Consider the following 24149-nt stretch of genomic DNA (forward strand, 5'->3'; position numbering starts at 1 on the left):
CTTGTTTTATGGCTGTGAACTCACTCGTCCAGGGAGGTCTCGTCCCACCTACCCACCCTCCCAGCTGTGAAACCGCACAAAGAAACCTTGTAAGGGTTAGGTTGAGTAGTGCGTCTTTTACAAGAGTTGTCTCACGTTGGTCAATAAACGTCACATGTTGCGAGGCACCCAGTCCGCTAGATGCCGCTTCCCCCAAGTGCACGAGGAACGCACACAGACACACAAACACACACACAGAGTACAGGTGTTGTTCTGTATAAGCTTTCGTGCCTGGCCAGACTGCACGTCCACGGCGCCCTCATTAAACAAATCCTGGTTTGTTCACTGCCTGCAGCGGCCACGTCACGAGAGAAAGCATTCTCTAACAAGCATCCGCATTCTTGCCATCGTGTCCTGCCAGACCTTGGCATTTCACAACAGGCTCTACTTTATCCAAATCCTCCTCATAAGGGGAGAAAAAGTCGACCTTAAACACTGGCTGTTCATGACCTTTGCAATGGTATTTCAGAAATGTATAAAAATTGAGAAATAACGAGACTGAAGGATGCATATTTTACTGGCGGGAGGAGAGATCGGGATAGAAAGGTGAGAGAGGGGGGTTGCACACACACACATACAGCTCCACTCGCTACAAGCATCTGCTAGGATATGAGAGATGTAAAAGATAAGATATATGGATGAAAACCTCTTGTTAGGGAAGACACACACACAGACACAAGACCAAGCTAACGGTTATGGAAGGGGTCAGGTAGGGGAATAAAAGAAGGTTGGTTCAGCATGAAAATACCGCATGGAACCAGTGGAAGGATTTGAATCAGACCCCCACTAACAAACTAACAGCCTTTTCCATTTATTCCAGCGACAATGGGTGTGAGCAAGAAGTGTGCTCAGATCTTGACCACATAAAAGCTTTTAGGTGTTTGTGTTGATCCTGGGTATCATTAGAGGTATACTGAACACCTGGAAAGGGTAGGTGGGGGCTTTAAATTAAACCCAACACATCTCTCTCTCTCTGTGAGGGAGAAGGTATACGTGTAAAGAGAGATGAGCCGATGTTTGTTATTTCAAAAGTACTGTTTACTGTACGCTCACTAAACATTAAGAGAACAAACCGACCTGTAGAGTGAAAGCACTTTAAGCCCTGTGTGACCTGCGATGTTTGCAGAGTCCAAAGGCTGTGCAAGTAGTTCTTCTTCAATTGTTTGTCGCTTCAGAATATGTTTCTCCATGAGTCTCTGCCTCACCCAAAAGCAGGGTTTATAGAGGAACAAGGGCCATAACTGTGAAGTTTTAAAGTGTTTTTTTTTTAAATTTATTACACTCGACCTGATCATGAAAATTTGCAATTGACAGCAGGGACAACGGGACTTTTTTTTCTTTTGGTTTTTGACGGGGGAGGGGGATATGGAAGTTTGAAGGGAAGAGGGAACTGAATAAAAATTTAAGTAGTAAAAAAAGGACCAGGGTCTTCTCATATGAAGTTGAAAGTACAGAATAGCAGTATGATGCTCGATTCGTCAAGTAATCTGCTGGATGGCATTCAGTGAGGTCGTCACAAGTGGTTATTCATGTCTTGGATAGTCACGAAGTACCTGTAGGATAATACATCAACGATCGTGCAACCCACCAGCACTGTCAGCACCACCCACATCACCGACACGCAGCAATACCGTCATCATCATCATCAGCAGCAGCAGCAGCAGCACCAACACTCACAAGTTCAAACCTCCCGCACGGCTGACATTCAATTCTTCCCTGCGAGTTTCACAAACTTTGCGAGTCTTACCTGCTTCAACATCTTTTGTTACCTTCCCCTCCACAGTCCTCTCAAGCCATATTTGCTTCCAGTCCAACCCTAAAATAAACTACATTATAGCCAGTCATTTGTCCCCCTCCAACCCGCTCAACTAAAAAGGTCAAGAGCTGGAGGTTCTGACCACCCACCTCAGCTCCCCATCTTGTTGCTGGAGCTACATTCCGGGAATGTTCAGTGCAGCGATGTGTGTTTGAGGAATGCGCCGATAACAATGCGAACCGTTTGCGCCAAGGACACAACAGTAACAAGGACATGGCGTGGGACGATTGTTGTTGTTAAGTTGCTGATATACCACTATCCAGGACTACGTGATCGCCATCACACACCGTTTTAATTTCTATTTATCAACACATTCCCCTGGGGTCCGCCTTCTTCTTCCCACCGCCTACTGCTTGGATAAAAGTTCGCCGACGTGGAGGATCAGCGGAGGACAACAAAAGCTTGCTGCACCTTGTTCGGGACGGGTTCATGGCGAAATTTAACAAAGGCTAAAATTTTTTTTAAAAATGAAAGAAAAGAAAGTTTTACGTCAATAGATGTTTACGGGGTCCAGTTTCTAAACGTATGCAGCAATGCACACGGAGATAAGCCAAGGGTCAAGGCGAGCGAGGGAAGGAGTGCGCATGGCGCAGACAGTAAAGACAAGCAAAAGCGAAAAACACATTGAGCGTGGCTGTCCTCCCTGTCCCGGTCACAGCTTGTCCCGCTTTCCACACACCGCGCATCACGTGACCACGCATGCCATTCGTGGCGCGAGTCGAACTGCCCGGATGTGTGGCCCAGACGTCAGACGGGGCGGCGCGAGCGTTACCCTCCTACGCGCTTTTACCGCGCATGCGCAGTCCTGAGATTACGCTCGCGCCGGCCACATACTCAATCACACGGCGTAGGAATACACGGGGCTGGAGGGAGCAAGGGGGTGGTGAGTGGGTGGGTGGATGGGACGACGCGTAGGAATACACGCTTGGTTATTTATACATGCTAGCGTTGGCCCCACCCTCAGTCCCCCACCCTCACTACCACCACCACCACACCCGAAAGCCGCCCCTACCGCCGCGATCGATTGTCACGACATCCACACGATCGTGAGATCACGTGGTGTATACACGGCCCGGCTGCGACCCCCGCGCACGCGCTCGCTCAGCTGATCCAGGTATAGGGACGCGAGAAAAGCCGGACTGGAATGCGAAGTAGTCCCTCGCGATCTCGCGCGCACGCTTTGCTGAACGGGCTACGTCATGGCTTGTCGACGCTTGGATTGGAATATGGAATGTAGTGGGAAGCCGTGAGTTGTCAGCCGGGTATGGCTGGGCGAGAAGAGACAACCGTGATGTAACCGCCGGCCATGACAGCGCGATGTCGCTTGGGGGCGACTCACCAACATGGTGTGAATGGTTGGTCCTGACGAGGGCCAGTGTCAAGATAATAAACAGCATGGGTTCACACGTACATTGAAACCTTGACTAAGTGTTTACCGGTAGTGGACTTTGTCTAGAAATCATGGATATGATGATAAAAATTTTTTTTATTTATTTTCCTTCCCGCATTTTAAGATAGCGACAGGTCTTCCCGCAATCAGCTTAGCGTAGACTGCGAATGGGTTTTCTTTTTAAGGTGTGTATTCTATGCAATCTAATAAATAAATGTGGTTGTCTCTTGTATTAATTTATTTACTTAAAGAGAAAAATGGAGCAAATTTCAATGGACCTTTCACTTGAGTTTAGAAGAAAGAAGGAATTAAACATTTTAAACGAGGTATTTTTTTCCCCTCCAGAACAAAAGAATATTAGGAAAAAAACCCTGACCATGGTAAAACCAATAATGTCTGAAGGGATTGTAATGTATTCGATCGTTTCTCGGTCCTGGGTTGACGTCACTGCCACATCGCCCGAGGCGCAACGGACGAGAGCGAGATTTGCTTCAGTCACTGATCTAAAATTTAGGTTCAGGTCAGGTCAGGGACAGCTTGGTCTGTTAGCAACGGGCACGAGCTGAGGTCGTCGAGTTGCGAAATCTTGACCTGACGAGCGTCTTGGTCTTCGTACGTATCGGCCTCGTGACGAAGGTATTGCCTTCCTTGAGAGTTTTATTTTTATTATTATTTCTTTGCGCTAATCTATACAATTCATATCAGGGGCTATACAACATGTTGATGGCACCCGATACCAGAGATGTAGGTCAGTAGGTTACTGTGCACGGGGAAGGAAATGTACGCACTCACAATGCACCCTCTTCTTCAATTGTGCTGGAGGGTGATGGCAGACGATTCATTCACTCATTTATTCTTCCCTCTCACACACACACACATTTCTTTTTAATACACACTACAAATAAGTGTTGTGAAAACCGTGAAGAGCTTTCCTTCCTGGTGAGTGAAACTCAATCAGTTAACCAATAGTCTCCATCTCTTTGTTTCCCTGTCTTTTTTATTTTCTTGTTTTATTCTTTCCTTTTCTTGTACATTTATTTATTTAGTTTGAATTCAGGCGCATATCCTCTTCTAAGAGAAAAGCTCAGATGTATAAGGGTGAACAGCTCAACTCTTGACTGCCTCGATCCGCAGTTTAATAGACTTTAGTTCTCTAGTCATCTGCATCAGCAGTGACGGTTTGTATTGATTCTGTGTGAAAGGGAAGAGGTCATCGCCCCATGAGTATATAGTTCACCACGCATCACAGGACAGTTGACAAAACAGAGCTGGAACATTAGCTAGCAGCGAGATCCGTGTCGCTGCACAGCACCTGAAATGAATGGACAAAATTAATACATAAATAAATACAGCAGCGGCAGACAGCACAATAGACAGATGGTGTGGACTGGACAGCAGTCAAGGTCATGTCTCTGTCCTACACGCTAAAGACTGTAAGGAGGGAGGCAGGGAGATGGATACTTGTAACATTCGTCTTTCGCGGGTTGCAAATCCGCCTCTTCTATACTTTTCAACATCCCCGGCCTGTGGCAAAGTCTTTTTCTCTCTCTCACACATAGACACACACACTTTTCTTGCTTACATATACACACATATATCTGCCAGGAAGCAGGTGTTCATGGCAGAATGTACGTCTGCGCAGGTACAGCAAGTACTACAGCAGGTGCAAACTAGTACAATTCGATTAGTTGACACTTGCACGTTGGTGCAACTTGACTGATTGAAACTTTCATGGTGGGGAGCTTTAGACAGCTGCGTAACGGGATTAACTCTTGTCTGTTACCAAAAGACAAGAGTCAGTCAGTCGTCCCCTGACTAGGGGGACCACATGGATAGACGCGGCAGGTGACAGGTCCGCACTCCTATCTTTGTGGGCGATAGTCAGCAGGTCCTGTACAAGACGACCAGTCCAGTCTTTGAAGTTCTAAGTCAGTTCTTTCTCTGGCCATCGCGACATCGGCTTCCCTACAAGGTGCCTGGTAGGATAGCTTTCGACAGGGTGTCGTCCCAGAGTCCACCTGTCACATCCGTACAGCAGGATCGGCACTACCAGGGATTTGTACAGCTTGTACTTTGTAGTGAATCTTATCTTATGGTTTATGCCAAAACTTATCTAGTCTAGCCATTGCCGCCGTTGCTGTCGCGATCCTGATGCGGATATCCGGCGTGGAGCTGCCGTCATTGGAGAGGGTGGTTCCCAAGTACTTGAAGCTGCTTACCTCTTCAGACATAAAGATCTCTGCTTTGCTGCTGCCATTGATCATCATTTTGCTCTTGTCAGTGCTGATCTCCATTCCATGTATTTGAATTATCTCTCGGTCTGTTGGTGAGGTCTTGCAGTACTGCTAACAGGTTGATGTCGTCTGAAAAGAGAAGGTTGGAAATTAGCTGCCACCGATTGTGATGGAAGTATGATGGTCGAAGAGAGTTTTCTGGCACGATGTTCTCCAAGAAGATATTAAACAGCAATGGTGATAGAGTACATCCTTGACCTACACCTACTGTGGTTCGAAAGTAATCTCTTACATGTATTTGGTTGTTAAACAGTAATGTCTCGTTCAGCTATTGTACAGCGCTTCGACTACTTGAACGGGGCCTTCTTCGATGTTGAATTTTCGCATCACATGCCATAGCCCCTCGTTCCAGACTCTATCAAATGCCTTTTTAAAATCAATGAAGTTGTGGTTGAGGTTCTGCTGATGCTGAAGATGCCTTCAAGGATGACAAGCGAACAAAATTTGGAAACAGCCCTGAGCCCTGACCTTTTCGGTTGAGCGCAATCTTTCGCAATCAAACGTCATTGACGAGTGACTCAACTCAGCCAAGACCTTTTTTTCTGTGTGGGAGAGGGAAGAGATAAGACCACATTTTCTGGTTAAGAAAGAGTGCGCTTGTGGTTGCGCATGCATGCGAAGCAAGTTTTTGTGCCTTGGTACTATGGCAGTCATCCGCACTAAAAATGGCTGTAAACGAAGATCACCACAGATAGGTAGGAATGTAAACTAGCCCAATGATTGAAGTGAATTTAAAGCAGAACCCATAGCGAGAATGAATAATTATAGACTAGTGCTCGTGGCTGAAATGAATGCGGTTCTCACAAACGACCTTTAACATTAAACACAATGCATTATTCTCGTAGCTAACAAAAGAGAGAAAAAAAGGTTGACTCAGATGTTCAGGTAAACACGTACGCCTTGCAGTCTGGCTGTGCTTGTGTGTGTGGCTACTCGTTTTATGAACAACCAAACGTCACAAAGGAATGTGAAAAGGATAATAAAAAAATCTACAGCAATTTAAAAAGTGATAAAATATTTTACATGTTCCTAACATTCATTTTCTGGCAGGCAGCGAGGAAATGCGAGATTGTTTATCTTGCGTCACTCCCTTGTCATCTGTCGACAGCATTTTTTAAAATAATAATGTCATCATGTCATTCGTGCATCAATGTAGAAGCACATGGTGAAAGTACACGTCCTCAAAAGAAGACAGTGTGGTCTGGGCTGGTGAAGAGTTCAGGTATTATGAAGGCGCAACATCAAGAGATCCGAAAAAAAAAACTTTCAAAACTTTTAAAGGCATTATCATTTACTAAATCTTAACTCTCTGTGTGTCTTTGGGCTCGTGTTCTATAAGATACAGACCTTCCACCCCACAAAAAAAAATTGTTTAATCATTACAAACTAAAATTACCTGCCTGTACGCAAACCAGTAAACCAAAACACGCATACGCACGCGCGCGCGCATGCACACACATATGCACTACATAACGCCCTCTTGATAGACTTGCAGAGGGAGTACAGGCGCGGAGCTCGCGAGGCTAAGTTTGCCGACAACTCCCTCGCCCACCGACCCATTTCACGAGACATTTTAGGGGCGAAGCGCGCCTCACGTGCAATCCTCGCCGATGCTGTTGCCCTCGCCGTGGAATCTGACATGCACGTGCGAGCGCACTATGGCGCGTGCCGGCAGGGCTGCGTAGGAGTACTCATGACCCCTTCTTCTGTTTCCTCCACATCTTCCAAGACTCTAGAGGGAGGAAACAGCCGTGAGAGGGGGGTGGGGTAAATCTACCCAATGTACCCGCCTGTTTCTGCATGATGCGGCGCCTTGGGATGTTACTTGTGACGTGTTGTTCTTACGCCCTCGGGGGGGGGGGAAGAGGGGGAGTTAGGGGGGAGAGACTGCTGCAAGGCAGACTGCTGTGTTAGGGCTCGGGTTTATTAATCGCACTGTGGCCGAGCTATTTGCACGTGCGGAATGCAGTTCCTGCAGATCGCGGAGCCAGAAAGAAAAAAGAAAAAAAAGAACCTGAAACATGCGCTGAACACTACTCCTTTTCTTGAAGGTCACACCCAGGAGAACCTGAAATACCTTTGCGACTGTTCAGCGCTTAGAGCGTGCATTGTAAAAAGCATGCGTCTTCTTCATTATTATTTGTTGTTATTTTTTGGTGGTGGTGATGGTGCAAGGTGGTGGTGGTGGTGTTGATGGTGCAAGGTGGTGGAAGTCGTAGCAGAAGGTGTATATCGAGTTAGAATTTTAAAATAAACAAAAAACTACAACCACGAAACAGATAATAGAGAGGAACAGAAGTAAAAGTAAGAAACAAAAAAGCGCACGAGGTTACAGAGTGAAGAAACACAGCATGAGAAAATTTGGGAGGAAATGGGAGTGGAAATAGGGAGTGGAAGGCTAAGAACTTGTGCTTTACTCCAAGTTTGCAGTAATTAAAGGTTTATTTTACAGTAAAATAGCAGGACCCGGAAGAAAATGTCACACACAGAGGACAAAAAATAGCATATCCATGAGAAGATCTGAACACAGGACTTCCTATTCTCACTCGTTTGGTGACACCAGAGAAGGAGAGGAAAAAAAAAAAAGAATAATGTATGCAAGGGAGCTTTCAGAAAAGAAAAAAGAAACAGGGAACGGAAATTTCGGTCGGCTGACCCACCTGCTTATAAACAAAAACAAAAATCACTGATTTGTTGATCCGCTTTTAGTTTGTCGTGGTCGTTGCCATAATCTTGAAATATTCTCAAATATACAAGCTAATAATGCATGGCCGCTACAGTTCTGTTAAGGATGTCTCAAGTTTTACTGGTCAAGGCCGAAGGATGTTTACTACCTGCAGCTGCGTGAGAACAACAGGATTCACAGGAATGTGCTTCGCTTGCTGTGACATTTGTTACAGGACAAATACGCGACACATGTCACAGCTCTCTAATGTGGTTGATATATTTTTAATAACTAATTCTCGTGCATATATGTTGATATGTTTATATTTACTGATGTCCACCAGTAGTTCTGTCAAGTTCTCTTTTTTCTCCCTCTCCCTGAGAGAGAGAGAATGAGAGAGCAGGCTTCTATGTCCTGTTGGATGAAAGAAAGGACAGGATGCAGTGGGGATGTACAAGGTGACACCCACAACTCTTTCCCTCACGTGAAAGGCAAGGTCCGGTGTTCTTTGGTTTGAACAGGGATGCTGCAGTGTGGAGGGTTGGGGGAAGAAAAACAGCGAGGGAGTGGAGATAGGACCACCCTCACAAAAAGCTGGCCTCGACATAAGTTCAGTATTTCACATATCCTTCACCAGTAACTGTAAGGTGCAGGGACTACTGTTACAGGCTGTAGCTGGGTGTGAGAGACCAAACAGCCTTGATTTTTTTTCCACACATGAAACTGTCCATAAACGTCGGTGGGTGTGGGAAGGAGATAGAAACACTGATGTTATCCAGCCAATAATGTTCAACCCTTGTTAAGGCGGTTGTTTTACTGAAGAAAAACTTCGGCAAAGTGCCGAAGCGTCAAACCCCCGAAGTGCCCCGAAGTCTCACTGTACATGTTTTGGCTAATCACCATGTTGACAAGTTTTAATGTCCTGAGTGTTCGCCCCCAAAACCACTGGACAGTATCATCAGTATGTGTCCTGTAAAGACTGGTCTTGTGAGTGGCTGACCTCGGCGAAAGGTAAAAGTGAAAGTAGTTCTCTGACCTCTCAGATTTAGGCAAGAGATGTGAGGTCTCATTTTTCTCATGGCAACATATTTTGGTGAGGGTTGTAGCCACCCCCGTTCGTTGCCTTCCTTTTCCCATTTAACAGCTCAGACAGGTAGGAGAAGGTATGGTGCGCTCTAGGTATAGTAGTTCGCGGGTATCGAACGGTCTTGTGTGTGCCTTCAGTTTAGGTCCCCGATGTCATAATTATCCGGTTATCCACATCCCCCTCCCAGCCTGTGACAAAATGCTTGGATAGGGTAACAGGACATAGGGAGAAGGAGGTATAAACGGTTAGGGAAGGAAGTGTGCTCATTATCTGCAGGAGAGATCGAGTGTGAAACGAGACAGACTGAGTACTCCACCGCGTTATGTAACGACTCACCACAAAGGTCTCCAGAGAGCTGGCAGACACCAGAAACATTCCAGCGCATGACGTCACAGGTCTCGCGTGCATGAGGCGGGGACCGGTCCTGCGCATCAACACGTCGTTAACAGCTGGCCTACCCGCCGCCACCCCGTGTGCCCTTCCCTAATCTGCGGAGAATTGACAAGCAGGTTGTCCCTGTGGGTCAATGTGCATTTTTTATGTTGTTCTTGTGTTTAAGAGAGAACCCGGAGTAGGGGGTGAGTGAGGGAGGTAATTGTTGATTGGGGTCAGCGTCTGTGACCTACGGGCAATGAAAAAGCAAGAAGCAAACAGAGACAAAGTGTTTGTTAATGACCAACACCTGCTTATATACTGAAAGTCGGAAGTTTTCTCAAGGTCTTCCTGTTTGTTTCCTCTTTTAAATTACACCCCTTCCTTTGCGCATCCTGCAAAATCGCCCCTTCGTGTCAGCATTTGCACCGATCAAATTAGGTAACCACCCAGTGGTAAAACAATTACATCTGGACCCAGAATCGCTGCCCATACGACTTGAGTCACGTGACTTTATTAAACGTGATTCGATGTTTTGTGCTACATTTTCAATTATTATTATTACAGGCAAATGAGTGACCTTCATAAGTTATTAATGTGCATTTCTCGCTGTTTATAGTCACTCGCCTAACACCCATTTTTTAAAAACAACAACTGGACTCGGGATTTTGACAAACTACAACTGTCAACGCATTCGATCGCAGCGGATCCAAACCACAAGGGACATCATAAACTCTGCAGACAAAACCCGGATCTCTCTCGCTCGCTCACACGCACTTGCACGCGCGCGCGAGCACACGCACACACATGTCAAATAACAAGTCTGATGTGACAGAAAGCGTAACAAAACTTTATTATCTCTTATATATCTATAACAATGCGATTTCTGCAACCATATAAGCATATATTTCGAGACCGAAAGTTAAAGAGATTCGTCGTGGTGACACCAGCGAGGTACTGGCCTTTTAGAGTTAAATGTTCTTTGAGTCATCATCTATCAATGGTTTACATTTTTCTTTTTTTAATATCCTCTGCTTCCTTTCCTCTTGATAGTAATAATATCATTTCTATATTGGATTTTCATGCTGGCAGAAGGCTCAATATTGAGCATATGCGCTTTGACATAAACAATGGGCTAACAATTATGGGCTCGGTAGATTATTTGACCCTATAATACAGTTTACCTTAAAGTACAGTGATACCTCGGTTCTCGAACATAATTCGTTCCGGGAGGACGGTCGAGAACCAAATTGTTCGAGAACCGAAGCAATGAAACCCATAGGAAATAATGGAAACTGGATTAATTCGTTCCAAGCCCCAGAAAATGCCTATTTACTGGCCTGATTTGTATATAATATGTAGAAAAACATGAGTCTCAACAAGAAATAAGAAATAAAAGTGTATTTATTAAAACAAAAACAACAAAAAAATCAAATGTACAGTACAGTACAGTAAATTGTGTTTCATTTACTGTACCTGACCCAAACTTTATGGCAGGAGGGAATGAATGTGGAGGGAGGAGGGAAGGGGGATGGTTATTGTTTTGAAGGGGAGTCCTCTTCAATAAAAACAGAGGTGTACTGCTCTTCGGGTGTTTCTGTTCTCTGTATCTTTTGCTGAGGAGAATCAGAATCTTGCTCTGCAGTTGCTTGTCTGATTTCTTTACGGAAGAATTTGTCAATTGTTTGCTGTTTTTTTTCTCCTTTGCAAAATTTTGCGGAAAGTGGACATAACATTGTCATTAAAAATGTTAACTGCTCTATTGCTACCACTTTATCAGGGTGATGTTGTTCAAAAATTTGCGATTTCTGCCATTTTGCACACATTTCATGACTCTCTCCACAAAAACGTGACTCTCTCTCTCTGCACTCACACTGATGACGCAAGCAAGGCGCGCTGGGCCAAATGAACGCCATTCGGCTCAACTCGGCTCATCTCGGACGTTCCGATGTTCGAGTTCCAAATATTTGTTCGGATTCCAAGACAAAATTTTCTCGAATTTCCTGGTCGAATACCGATTTGGTCGAAAGTCAAGGCATTCGAGAACCGAGGTATCACTGTATATTGTACGAATGACTTTGCTGTCTCCGTTTTATTCGTGTTTGACTTTAAATCGCAACTTCATCATCAGTTAAACGCACTGAGCACCGGTAACGATGATTTATTATTTTATCGCTGCATGTTGATATCCCGTCCTCATGCCAGATCTTAATATACATAAATCTTTAATAACTTTTCTATTGCCATGCTTTTACTACGATGGTGCTGCGGTGTCCTCGATCACACCTCGCTATTTATTTACTATTTGTCTGGCTGAGTTCACTCAAGCGTATGACCGACCAGGTATAATTGGTGTGTGGAGTCTCTGGGCCGACGGACTGAACCAGCGACATTTGTGAGTCAAAGGGACGTAACTCTAGATACTCAGTTTACTTTTTTACGTCCCCTGTTTAGATGGACAAGCTGTGCATGTGTAGAGACAATTATAGACAAACAGATGTGGACGGCATGGTAGCAATCACAGTTTATTATGAATTCTTGCAAAATAATAAAAACAGTTATTTTCATCAAGGGTCAGTGGACGGAAAAATTACGGACGTACGCTTCACTTTTGAAATATAATTTTTTTGATTACATGATTAAAATCTTGCTGTGACATTTGTTATTTATTACATTATTAATTACAAGTGTTCAAGATCTTCCTTACAAGCCACATGAATAAAATCATTGGCCCAAGCAAAAATCAACAGCTGTACAATTTTTCTACAAAGTGAACAATAATACATCACCAAAAAATGTTAGAAGAATTATAAGTGGAAAAAGGGTATATATAGATCTGTTGATCAAGACAGTCCAATGGAGAAAACATAGCCACAAGTGTGTCCCTTAAATTTAACCACATATTCAGTCACTGGTGAGCAGTTCTTGAAACATTTGGGCATCAATGCTTTCTTAATCCTTCTTTAAATACCTTCTACTATCTTGAATCAGCCATTAAGATCCACGGCTGATGGGATTTTTCCCCCAAGCTTGGTGATGGCATCTTTCATCACGGCAATGTCTAGAAAAAATGATTGGATGTTTTCTTTGTTATAAATAAAGTGTTGTTTCATTTTTTTTTTTAACTTTGTGGAAATTTAATTATAGTCTTTACCATTTTACTGGAGAAATCATTGAGGGGCAGGGATATTTAGCTCATTAATCATCATCATCATCATCCTTCCATTCATCTTAGGATCACATAATGTATTCAAATATGCACATATGCACACATACACATGCCCACTTTTGTGTGATACATACATTGTTTAAGACTCTGATTTTCTGTTGCTAGTTCACTGTTTCTCGAAGACAGGAATACTGAGTCCTGAATGCAGTCCTCCAACAGCTGTCTGTAGCGTTGGTCAATAGCTGCCTTCTGTTCCTCAAACATCTCTCGATAGCGCCGGAAAGTCTGTGAACAAAACAAGCTGATCAGTACTTTTTGTACAAAAATTATGAGACCCTATAATACACTAACAGACAAGCATACTAACAAACGGTGTTCGCACAAATGTATACACACATGCACAGAAAAAAGACATTCATGCACACACCTGCATAGACAAGAACACATTCTCATGTACACACCTGATAATGCTGCAGTTGCTGAAGCTCCAGTTGCTCATTGTGCATCCTGTAGACATCTTCCAGTTCTGCTTCCACATATTCTTTCTCCTTTTGCATGGTCTGAAGCTGCCACAACAGCAACATATCCAAATCATTCTATTTGGACAACATCAATTCTGCTACGTATCAGATGTTAGTGTGCAACAAGAGCATCATCTGTTACAAGTTTAAGTTACCATAAATATCCTTGAATCAGCAGCTGCATTTCATTTTCTCTAAATACAAGTTTGAGTTATTACTTTTTTAAATAAGCACTTGCATGTTTGCTCTTCTAAATAAAGACAATATAAAAATGCTGACGAGATTATCCATGAAGACCCCAACGTAGTGGGTTTTTTAAAAACAAGAGTCAAAGACTTCTTATAGATGAATGCACATCACTGACCCCTCTGAGGACCCTAAATCTTAGGTCACATGTTGCGAAAATAGCTACACCAACATTCCCATGATGCTATGTTCCTATAGCAAATCCTTTAGTGTTTTATTTACCTACTTATGTTTGCTTGTACCTTTTTCCCATAGTTTCTGTTTTTGCTAGCTTCCTATGCTAGGCATCTTATTTTCTAAAATATGGAGAACTCACACTTTCTTACTTTCATTGCAATCACAGGTTTGTCAGCTCGCAGTTGAGCCAAAGTCCTTTCTAATTCAGCACCTTCCTTTGTACTGTATTTATAGCCATCTGCTTCCCTCATCTGTAAATCAAGATACTAAAAAGTTTCCTTAAAAAAAAAGGCATTAGTAAAAGGGAGCTGACAATGCACAGTGAAAGGAATTCTCTCACAACAAATATCCTGCCAAAAGAAATCATCTAAGCAGCTGTAAAAAATAAAAAAAAACAACTTCTTTTAAAAAGTCTTAGGATACATATTGGTATTGTAGTTTCCAGTCTGTCAAATGATTTCAGAAGTGAATACACTTTTCACTTGCTTTGATGAAAATAATACGCAGCATAGTCACTGCATGCTTCACTTAAATGGTCAACTGTTTTTTTTTGTTTTTTTTTAATCAACTTCGATCACTGAAGGAAATGATGTACAGCTGCATAAGGACAGTGTATTTTGTTGGGTCAACATTGCAATAATTCTTATCTCACCTGAATCTCAGCCAGTTCACTCTCCACATCCAGCTTGCTTTTCTCCATTTCTTCATCAATCATGGCCTTGTGTTCTTGCTCCATTCTTTTCCGTTCTTCAAGCTACATATACACACACATGTACATTAACTGTTAATATAAGAACCACATCTTTGTAACTAAATATGACCATGACGATGACCATCATTTTCCGAGTTCTGAATCTGAGTGTCAAAACCACCATGTCATGCATACACTCTCTTTAATATATTTTTCTGTATCCTCCTTTCTCATCACTTTTTCTACTTCTTCATTCTTTTTTTCTTATAAACTGTTTTAATTTTTACTTACTTCAACTTTCTGTCTAAGTTCAGCATTTCCTTTCATGCCAGTCATCTGTGCACGTGCATGCTACAACAGTCAAAGACAATAAAGAAAATAAATCTAAGCATGTTAAGCTTTGCTGCCATTATAATACTGTATTTGTAAATGAGAACTTTTCAACATTCAAAATCGTTCTTAGTCAACACATCATTCAAAGAATGCTACCCAGGAATGTATCTGTTCACATAAAATACTGACCCCCAGATTCCTTGTTTTCACAAAAAAATGATATGAAAAACCATTGATTTTAGGATAATGGAGGTGCTTATGCCACCTTCAGGTAAAAGACCAAGGCACAAAAGTAATGCTTTGAAACTAGAAGATACTCTTTACTTGTAGCTAATTCAGGAAAGATAAATCTTTTCAGTTCCAACCTCTCTTTCTTGCTGCTGGCGTGCCTGCACCAAACTAAGGTTGTCTTTAATTTTTCTAAGTGCTTCCGTCTCACGTTTCAGTCGTTCTTTGAGTTCATGGATTGCTGTCACCAGCTTCTTGGTTTCTGACTCTGATTTCTTGCCTTTGATTGGAGAGGAAAAAGCCAGTAAAGTTCAAGACAAATAGATGAAGATAACAAGAGAAATTTCAGAACATTAAAAAAAACAGTAGTCAGGGCTTCTGCTTACGCAAAAAATTGCGTACAGTACGCATTAAAAGTTCGGAGGACCCCTTCAATTTTCGTCAATGGGGTCCCCTCCAAAGTTGGGCGAAGAACAGGGACCCCTTAAAAATTTGAAGAAGGGGTCCCTGGGACCCCAAAGAATTTAGCCTTAGCAGAAGCCCTGGTAGTAACATAAAAGCCACACATGTGCAGAGCTATATATCTACTTGCTCATTTTCTCACATCCATGCACATGCTCCTGAAAAAAAAAAAACACACACACACACACAAATGTATGTATATATGAGGGGAAAAAACCTTCGGAAAGTTTGTACAGATAACAATTGCATGGTGCTAACAATGATTTGGGATTTTGAATGATGTACCAGTCTACAGAGCACAAATATGTGCAATCCTATACAACAAAGGTTCTCAAAGTGTGGTCTGCGGCTGACAGTCATCATGTCAGCAAAGTGATGTTTTAATCACCAGATTTGCTAATTAGTCTAGTACTGATTTCACACGTTTTAATTTTATTGATGCCTAATTGCTCGTTCGCATAAAAAGCTCGTTTACCAACTATAAGTCTTTTTTATCACACCGCAAGCATTGTGTCATTTAACCACATCATCCGTTACCTTTATTAACGCACTGCACTTTCTTACTTTTAATTGTTATGTGTACTTTGCAAAGTATGTAATTTTATGTAAACGTTCTACTATAATACTGTCACAAAAGTACATTTATTTTTTAATTGTAATGAAACAAATGTCCAATTTAAATTTGAAATTCATGGTACAGAGGGATTTTAGGCCTTGGCGGTCCGCCCTATTTTTTACTTAAGTAAAGTGGTCCGTGGAACAAAATACTTTGAGAACCACTGATATACAACACACATGCGTGCATATGTCCATAGACTTCCTGATCTCTTTCTCTCTCTGTTTCCCTCTCTCCCTCTCACATAGCAAATTATTCAAAATAGTCACCACTTTCTGTATATTTAGTGTAATCCATAATTTTTTTTTGCAGGTCTTCCTTTAGTTCATCCACATCTTTACGCTTTGCCTTGTATTGTTCTGAGATCTGTCACAGACCAACAAAGCCAAAGTGAGTCATTGATTAGGCCCATAAATAGATTACTATCGACTAAGAACATTATGCATAAGAAATGAAAACAAGCATAGCATTTATTTCCCAGAAACCAAAGTCAAACTCATGAACTTCTTGGTCTCAGGTTTCCAGAAAAATCATCATTTTCTTTGCACGTTGTCTCTCTCCCATTGAATTTTACAAACAAAAACCTTTTTTTTTCCTAAGAAAAGCACTAAACATCAATAATTAATGCACATCACCACTTTATACTGATTCAATGAACTTCTAAAGCCTTCAGTCGCCACGCTAAACCCTAACTCATCCTTTAAAATAACTATAACCTCTGCCCCTTGACATCCCTTGTTTCTATAAAATACATGAGCATTCACATGTAATACACATTAATACCAAATCTCTCTCTTTCTGAAGCAGCAGAATCTTTTCCTGCAACTCTCTGCTTCCTTTCTTCATGCTGTCCATCACCCACTCAAGAACGCCCTGTAAAATAAGCTTCATCATCAATATTAACAGCCCACTCAATAAAACATCTGTCTCCACATTATGTAACACATATTAGGTAGCATCTCTATCAGATGTCTGTAACACTCTTAAGAATTTATCCTGTAAAGGGTTTCATGATTAAAATGATAGCTTAGTTAATGAAACATTCAATAGTAATCCATAATGTTGACATCTTCGTCAACAGAATTTTTAATTCAGGTTTTCTCAATGGCCTATGTATCAAAATGGATCAGTTTGCCTATCTCTCGTTCTCCTTCTCTGGCTTCAATACTTGGAAAGCCTTGCCTCTGTCTCTCCATACAGCGATGACACTATACCTGCTTTCTGATCTGGACTTAAAACCCATCTCTTTCAGAAATGCACTAATTGATCTACCGTGGCCGTTTCTTTCCTACCATACTTCCATCTGCATTTCTTAATCTTCCTGGTATTGTTAATTGCACATATGAGTGTATGTTTGTCTCTATCACATTGCTTAGCAAGTGCTCCCATTTTGAAAGTGCTTTCAGCTCACCTCTGTGTGGGTACATGTGTTATTTGATATTATTGTTTCTGTTTTCGGTGAAATATATATATATATCTCATATATAATATAATTTTTCCTACTTAAAGAGCTCTGCATCAGTTACTATTTATTTTTAATGTAATAATCTCCTGAAATAGTTTCTAAAAATACTGAGCATCTGCTTCAGGTCACATCTTCAACTCTTTTTTTCTGAAAGATGTAGGGCAATGCTGAAATATTTAACATGTTCCTATGTGATACCAACCTTATTTGCTAGATTGATTTTGCGTTCTTCTTCGTACTGGCCTGAGAGTCGTTCTTTTTCTTCCCATGTCTGTTTCTTTGCTAGCTGAAGGTCTTTAATCAGATCCTGACACAAAAACAGCAAGATTTAAATTACTAAAATATATATTGTTTCTACTAAAAAATATGCTCATTCACTTATTATTTTCTCCACTTATGTACTATTTTTGTTTTGGTTGAAATCTTGTTACACTGAAATATCTTTACCTCCATCTTTGCAACATCATCCCTGTTTGGCTCAGAAGCACTGGTGATTTTATTCCGTAGTTTTGAGATTTCGTGTCGCAGTTCGGAAATGATGTCTTGAGTGTCATCCTTAGTGAAAGATAACATAATGAAATCAGTAGTATTCATGTCTTACCTTCTAAACCTTGATTTTGCAAGCATACATGTAATTGATATTTTCACTTCAGTATTCATGCACGAAGAGAAAAAACTTCTGCAGAAATGAAATGTTCACTTTTACAAAAAAGAAGAAATAACAACCTACATTCAGAAACTTACCAAGTTCATCTTCACATGATTTTGAATAGTTTTAGTATACTGTGCATACTGCAGAGCTGTGTGTGTCTCCTGGTATGCCTTATCTGTAAGCACATTCAGATCTGATATACTTGGGAATATTTCTTGCTTTATCGTTCTCTAACCACAACAATTTTGATTTCAGTTTATGAAATTGAGTCAAGGTGTAATGAGAACAATAAAAATATTTCTAAAGTCCTTGAGGAAATTCAATAAAAAGAAAACTTTAAGCATGCTTTGTCTTTGTTAGAACATAAGGCATATTTTGTGAAACTTTACAAGGTTATAAATATTTTCAAATAAGGATGATAAACAGGACATATACATGATTCCCAGAAATATATGCTTCTATGATGTTTTCAATACTACAATGCTGATACAGTAAACAAGAGTACAATGCATCATAAATGTGGTCTAATCTCTCAGAAGAATGCAATATATCATGAAGTGCTGCTCACTACAAGACCACTGCCATCAGCAGGGTTGGCAACTAAGATTTTTGTTCAGTTTTGGATAAAAGTAAAATGCTGTGTGACTTCACCTCGAGAGGACACTGTTACTAACATCAGTGTGATGCAGTTTCCACCCAGTGAATCCTAGAAAAGAAAAGACAAAATATCTTTTGTTTCCTGCAGCAAAAACACAAACATAATTGATGCAGCTAGAAGGACAATGAATGATCCTCAAAGCTGACAGCAAATTATGTCTGTCATTTCCAGCATCTACCAATAACAGCACTGTCCAGATTTATCAGGGTCAAACAGCATACGTTCCTCAAACAGAAAGAAATGCTGATCAGATTTCAAGTACCCTATGGCTTAAAGGATATTTTGAAAACAGTTGCTTTTCCTTTCCCTACTGAACAATGGCTGGAGACTGTTACCAACAGAAATCCAGCAGATTGGTTGAAACTATTCATCATAATCCCATGAGACAGTAACAGACATAAACTTAATTAAGTGATTTTTTTTTCATGCAATGAGATGCACACCTGTAGTAACCGTGTGACCAAAGATTCCCTATACGGAACATGCCCGCCTTTTTGCTTTGAGTCGCCAAGAGCACTGAGTACTTTCAGGATGCCTTGATTTCTGCCACATATATGAAAGCAAAATTAATAAAAATTAAAAACAAAATATAGTTTTAGGGAAACCATTTTCATATGATAAGACATCAATTCTTATCTCTCTGAGACTGATGAATAAAACTAATTAATCCAAGAAATTATCCTAATCCATTTCCTCTTCTTGAATAAAAACAGTATTGTTCTCATATTAAAGAGAAATCATGCTGAGCAGAAAAACTGGCATAAATGTGCAAACAGTCAATATAAACAACTTACCCAGCCACAACTGTGTGATTAGCGCTTTCTGAGATTTCACAACCTGTGCAGACATAGTAATATTATACACAAATGCTTTGCCTTTCGGACATCAAGTAACATTGTTAAAAAAAACCCCACTGGTTTTCTGTTACATACAAAAACTATATCAGTGCATGTCTCAATAAGGAAGCAAGCCTTTTCTAAAGGATGTCTACATGTATGCCAGTGGTTATACATCAAGATATGCTGTCATTCAAGAATGCATTTAGTGCACACATACTTGCACATGCCAATGTGCATGCACATGCACACAGTGATACAATAAAAAAATGTTGCCACCAGTTCTCATTGAGCTCAAGTTTATCTTTTCTACTTTTTTGCACAAAGCACATCACAAATATTCTGTACCAACCGGCCAGCTCCACAAGAGTGATAGTAGAGCGGACCCCTATTTTGCTGGACTGATGCTCCTTCTGCTCAACTGTTATGGTAAATATGGCATGTGCCCTGCACATCATCAAATACTACATCAACTGTCCCTCATATGATCACTGGCATTAAAAAAAAGTATAAATAATCATAACAATCCTGTGTTTTTTGACATTTCAAGTGTATTATGATACAAGATAAAATTATTAAAAGATACTAATCATTGAAGCACAACTCAGAGCCATCCTAGATTTCAGTTCATTACACAAATAAAGGAATTTTACCCGTGCAGGTGCATAACATTTCTGGCAGCAGTGCACTAAAATTAACAATAAACAGATTAATGTTCTGGAGAGCTTTTTTTTTTTTGTTCTCTAAATGTAAGAATTTTTCTATTGCCCTGCCTTTCTCTGTGAGCCTTCACATCAGCTGCACCAATGCATCTGGCATGAAGTCCCTGGTCATACAACTGAGCCAGATCTTCTGCAGACTGCACTACCATCTCAGACAATCCGTCAACAAAGCTGTAAAAAACATTATCAAAAGCAGATAAGAAAGCCTTTCTAAACAAAGAAACAGAACTGTCATATGACCATGTCACCCCTATGGTGATTCCAACAGACTTTACTTTTAGTTAGGTGGTAAGAAATTTTTCAGCAACTGTTTAGATGCCTGTTTATAAGACCCATCATAGTTTCCATTATAAGTGCAGTTTGAATATAAAAATTCACAAATTTGTGTGTGTGTGAGAGACTTTGTGCTCTTCATCAACATCCTTTAGTTTACTAACATTCCTTTAATAATGTGCTGCCTCAGAGTCATGGGATTGTTGTGTGGATTGAGGAGATCAAGCATCTTCTCATCCATTATCTGAAAAATAGGATAAAATGAATGCATTTATTCCTACCAGTCTGTTGTGTTTTAAAATTTTGCTCAATATTATTAATATTATTTTAAAGCACAAAAAGACATGAAAAATAGGAGATGCTTATTCTGCCATTAAACAATTCACTTATTTAAAAAAATTAATTCATGTATACAGAAGAAGTAAAAAAAAAGAAAAAATCAAAGTATAATTGTCTGTAGAAAAGTGAAAAAAATGACAATAAAAATTAATAACTTTACCTCCAGAAAAGAAGCAGTGACCATATACTCCTTGCCAGTCCTTTGCTTCAAATTCTGGAACAACTTCTGACTCAGCTTTTTTTTTCAAAAAAAGCAAAATATTTTAATGCATTAATTCTTGATCACCCAAAGACTCTAATTAGTTTTTAACTATATGAAATGTACTTAGTGCAACAGATGGTGATGAGACTAGCATTAATGTTGCTGTGTGGTGTATAACTTTTGTAAATGTTTGCACAAGTATTTTAATGATTGTAATTGTCCTTTTGTAATCATATTGACTCTTTTGTTGGTGAGCTGGAGGATCAAAGTAATTTTTGACTACAGCAGAGATGGTGGTTAGGGTTGCTATTCATTTTGCTGTGATTAATATGCTTGCAATGTAAAAGAGACACAAACATTTAACGCAGTGCCATTTACTTTGAAATGCATTTTATATGTTATATCAGTGGAAAAAAGTCTGTTGCTGCCTTGAGTGCCACAGAAGAAGGCAACCCAAAATGTTTTGTGTTTATTTTAAAGTCTTAATATTTGAAATGAAATGTTTATTTAAATAGATTTATGTCTTCAATATCCAATAATTCGAAACTTTCATGCAACTGCCCCCTACTTTTAGCTCAACATCTTTTTATATTAGCAGCAGTGATTGACTTAATCCCTTTTAATTCATCTTAAAGGTGAGCAAGTACTTTAGTTGATGGTGACCTGTACAGTTTGCTTTGCTCACCCTGGGCACAAAAATATTTTCACCACATGTATAACAGATCTTAAATTGTGGTAAAATCATTCTTTATTGTTTTATACCATTCTGTACTATATACGTGTTCTTAAGAAGTAATTTTACTGGTCAGAAGGAAATATGTAAAAATGAAAAGTTCTTAATGATTCCATTAGTGAAACACAAACATAGCGCAGTTTTTTTTTTCAGACTCACCAGTGGAACAATGCCAGGATCTTCCTCATTTCCTGACATCAGGTAACTTTTACCACTGCCTGTCTAAAGATAGACAATCTCAAAGTGAACAAAAAATTATGTAACAGACTGGTATTGTGACATTGATTGTTTGTTAAGAGAAGGAAGAATCACAAAAAGAAGACTGATCACTCTTTTAAAGATTACAATATTAAAATTTTTGGCATATCCTTGCATACTATTTACACATCACAGATTATTTACATAGCCTGCTAACAAAACCTTTCAGAAGCATGTGACTGATTATGACTATCTACTAGAGTACTTTCAAGGACTGTAACAAATATGACACAAAATAGTCCTTACTTCCCTTTGACCAACATTGTACCGTCTAAATGCCAAGATCAATAAAATTATTGAAATTTCAAGAAAATGCTCTTACTGTATGCATTTGAAGTTAAACAGCAGCCTATCTAACTTTCAAAGATGCTAAGTCTAAATCAAAAGTGCACAGTGATATTATAATAATAATACACTACTTTTAAATAAAATTTAAAAAAAAAAGAAAAATACGTACTGCACCAAAAGCCATGATTGTGATGTTGTACCCTTCTAAAGCTCTGTGGAGCAAAGCATCACACTTGCTTTCATAAATATCTGCCTGGAAAAAGTGTTTGTGTCATCTTATTAATCCTGTTTAGTTACGCTTCAAGAAGACAAATTCCACATCTGAAATATGTTTTTATGGATTATTTGATTTAAAAAAAGATATCACAATTAGATTTTTAAATTACTTGCAGAGAAACTTTACATGAACAAAGACATTTATGTACTGTATGCATATATTTTACAATTTCACACACACACACACACACACACACACATTTCAACATATACACATGAATATGTATGTCTTTTTAGGTGAGTAGCATGAAAAGCAATGCATTTTACATGGGACGTCTGATGCATGTGGCAATATGTGTCATGATCAAATATATGATCCATTTGATTGTTAGATCTTGTCTCTTCACTACCCTGCATTTGCCTCAATATTGCATTTTTGTAAAAACCTCTTAACGTTAAACAACTTTCATAGACAGGCATGTGTATGTCAGTGGGGAAGAGGAAGGTGGGACATACCAGGGACTTACATTTTTGGAATCAGCTCCAAATGCACTGTCCAAAGAGTATGACTGTTCCTGCAAATCAAGTGCAAAAAGGAAAAGATTATTCAAATTGTTTTCAAAATATTACATTACGAAATCATATAAATTGTTTCAAACATTCTTACCCCTATATAGTCAACAAAACTACATATGTATATATTCCAAAAGATTATCTAAGATAAATACGTTTAAATTATCAAAATATGAAATATGCTTTAAAAAACTTTACCTTGCCTGCCGCATTAATGATAATTTTATCTTTTCCCTGTATGTTGACCACTGATTTGCTTCCTTTTGCTATTTCTTCTGGTGTCAGAGGTCGGCATCGCCCGACAACCTTAATTTTTATATTTTCCGAAGGCTGAAAACAACAAGTTAAACGAATTATTAATTCCCTGACTACGTGTATATGTCGCATGAAAAGCAGAAAGGAAAACTACCAATAACTGTTCGATAATAATTACAGATTTAATGATAGTTAATATTTTGACATTTTACCATTTCTCCTGACCAGTGGATCGATCGTGCACGACGATCTATTAAAATGGCTTCTTATGGAAGACGCTACGCACAGTTGGGCGTAGGTATTATTTATATAAATATTTAATAGAAAGTATAACTATTTTTCCAAGATAAACTTGATATTAAAAAGTGCATTACCATTCTATATATATACACACAGAGAAGTGTACACGGGGAAAAAATAAGTAAAAATCAAAGCTTCTACAGTTTGGGGTCTTGCCAAGGTATTTGTGTAAATATACAAATAATGATGACGAAAGAGAACGCATTATTTGTAATCTGTACAAATACAATACGCGTTGAAAAGTTTAAACAAAAATCTAGAATCTAGTTTAAA

The 24149-nt window shown here is 39.8% G+C and overlaps 1 protein-coding gene across 4 annotated transcripts; it reads right to left on the reverse strand.

The window, feature by feature from the left end:
- Window positions 1–4280: 4280 nt before the first annotated feature.
- Window positions 4281–24059, reverse strand: LOC112560134 (chromosome-associated kinesin KIF4A-like). Of its 4 annotated transcripts, XM_025231727.1 has the most exons (25): window positions 23789–23928; window positions 23520–23651; window positions 23276–23323; window positions 22702–22785; window positions 22146–22208; window positions 21212–21286; window positions 20877–20956; window positions 20491–20610; window positions 20070–20164; window positions 19676–19718; window positions 19325–19424; window positions 18875–18929; window positions 18316–18398; window positions 18019–18126; window positions 17774–17878; window positions 16890–16979; window positions 16376–16472; window positions 15166–15308; window positions 14759–14818; window positions 14429–14530; window positions 13926–14027; window positions 13294–13398; window positions 12967–13117; window positions 12635–12724; window positions 4281–4557 (listed from the first exon to the last, which is right to left on the reverse strand). In XM_025231727.1, exons 1-24 carry the CDS (start codon window positions 23789–23791, stop codon window positions 12651–12653), a joined length of 2118 nt encoding a protein of 705 aa, XP_025087512.1. In that variant the 5' UTR covers window positions 23792–23928; the 3' UTR covers window positions 4281–4557; window positions 12635–12650. The 4 variants fall into 4 exon arrangements, with proteins under 4 accessions (XP_025087512.1, XP_025087511.1, XP_025087513.1 ...); XM_025231726.1 differs by lacking the exons at window positions 4281–4557; window positions 23789–23928 and adding an exon at window positions 23951–24059 and having other exon boundaries at window positions 12097–12724; XM_025231728.1 differs by lacking the exon at window positions 4281–4557 and having other exon boundaries at window positions 12097–12724; window positions 16379–16472.
- Between the last annotated feature and the right edge of the window lie 90 nt (window positions 24060–24149).

The sequence above is a fragment of the Pomacea canaliculata genome, linkage group LG3 (genome assembly GCF_003073045.1).
Source record: "Pomacea canaliculata isolate SZHN2017 linkage group LG3, ASM307304v1, whole genome shotgun sequence".
NCBI lineage: Eukaryota > Metazoa > Mollusca > Gastropoda > Architaenioglossa > Ampullariidae > Pomacea > Pomacea canaliculata.

What these genes read in the sequence shown, in the direction of transcription:
- LOC112560134 (XM_025231727.1), bottom strand. An exon ending in AATCACACAGTTGTGGCTGG is followed by an intron (nt 19,425 to 19,675) that starts GTAAGTTGTTTA and finishes TATATGTGGCAG; the next exon opens with AAATCAAGGCATCCTGAAAG. An exon ending in AGTAACAGTGTCCTCTCGAG is followed by an intron (nt 18,399 to 18,874) that starts GTGAAGTCACAC and finishes ATGTGCTTACAG; the next exon opens with ATAAGGCATACCAGGAGACA.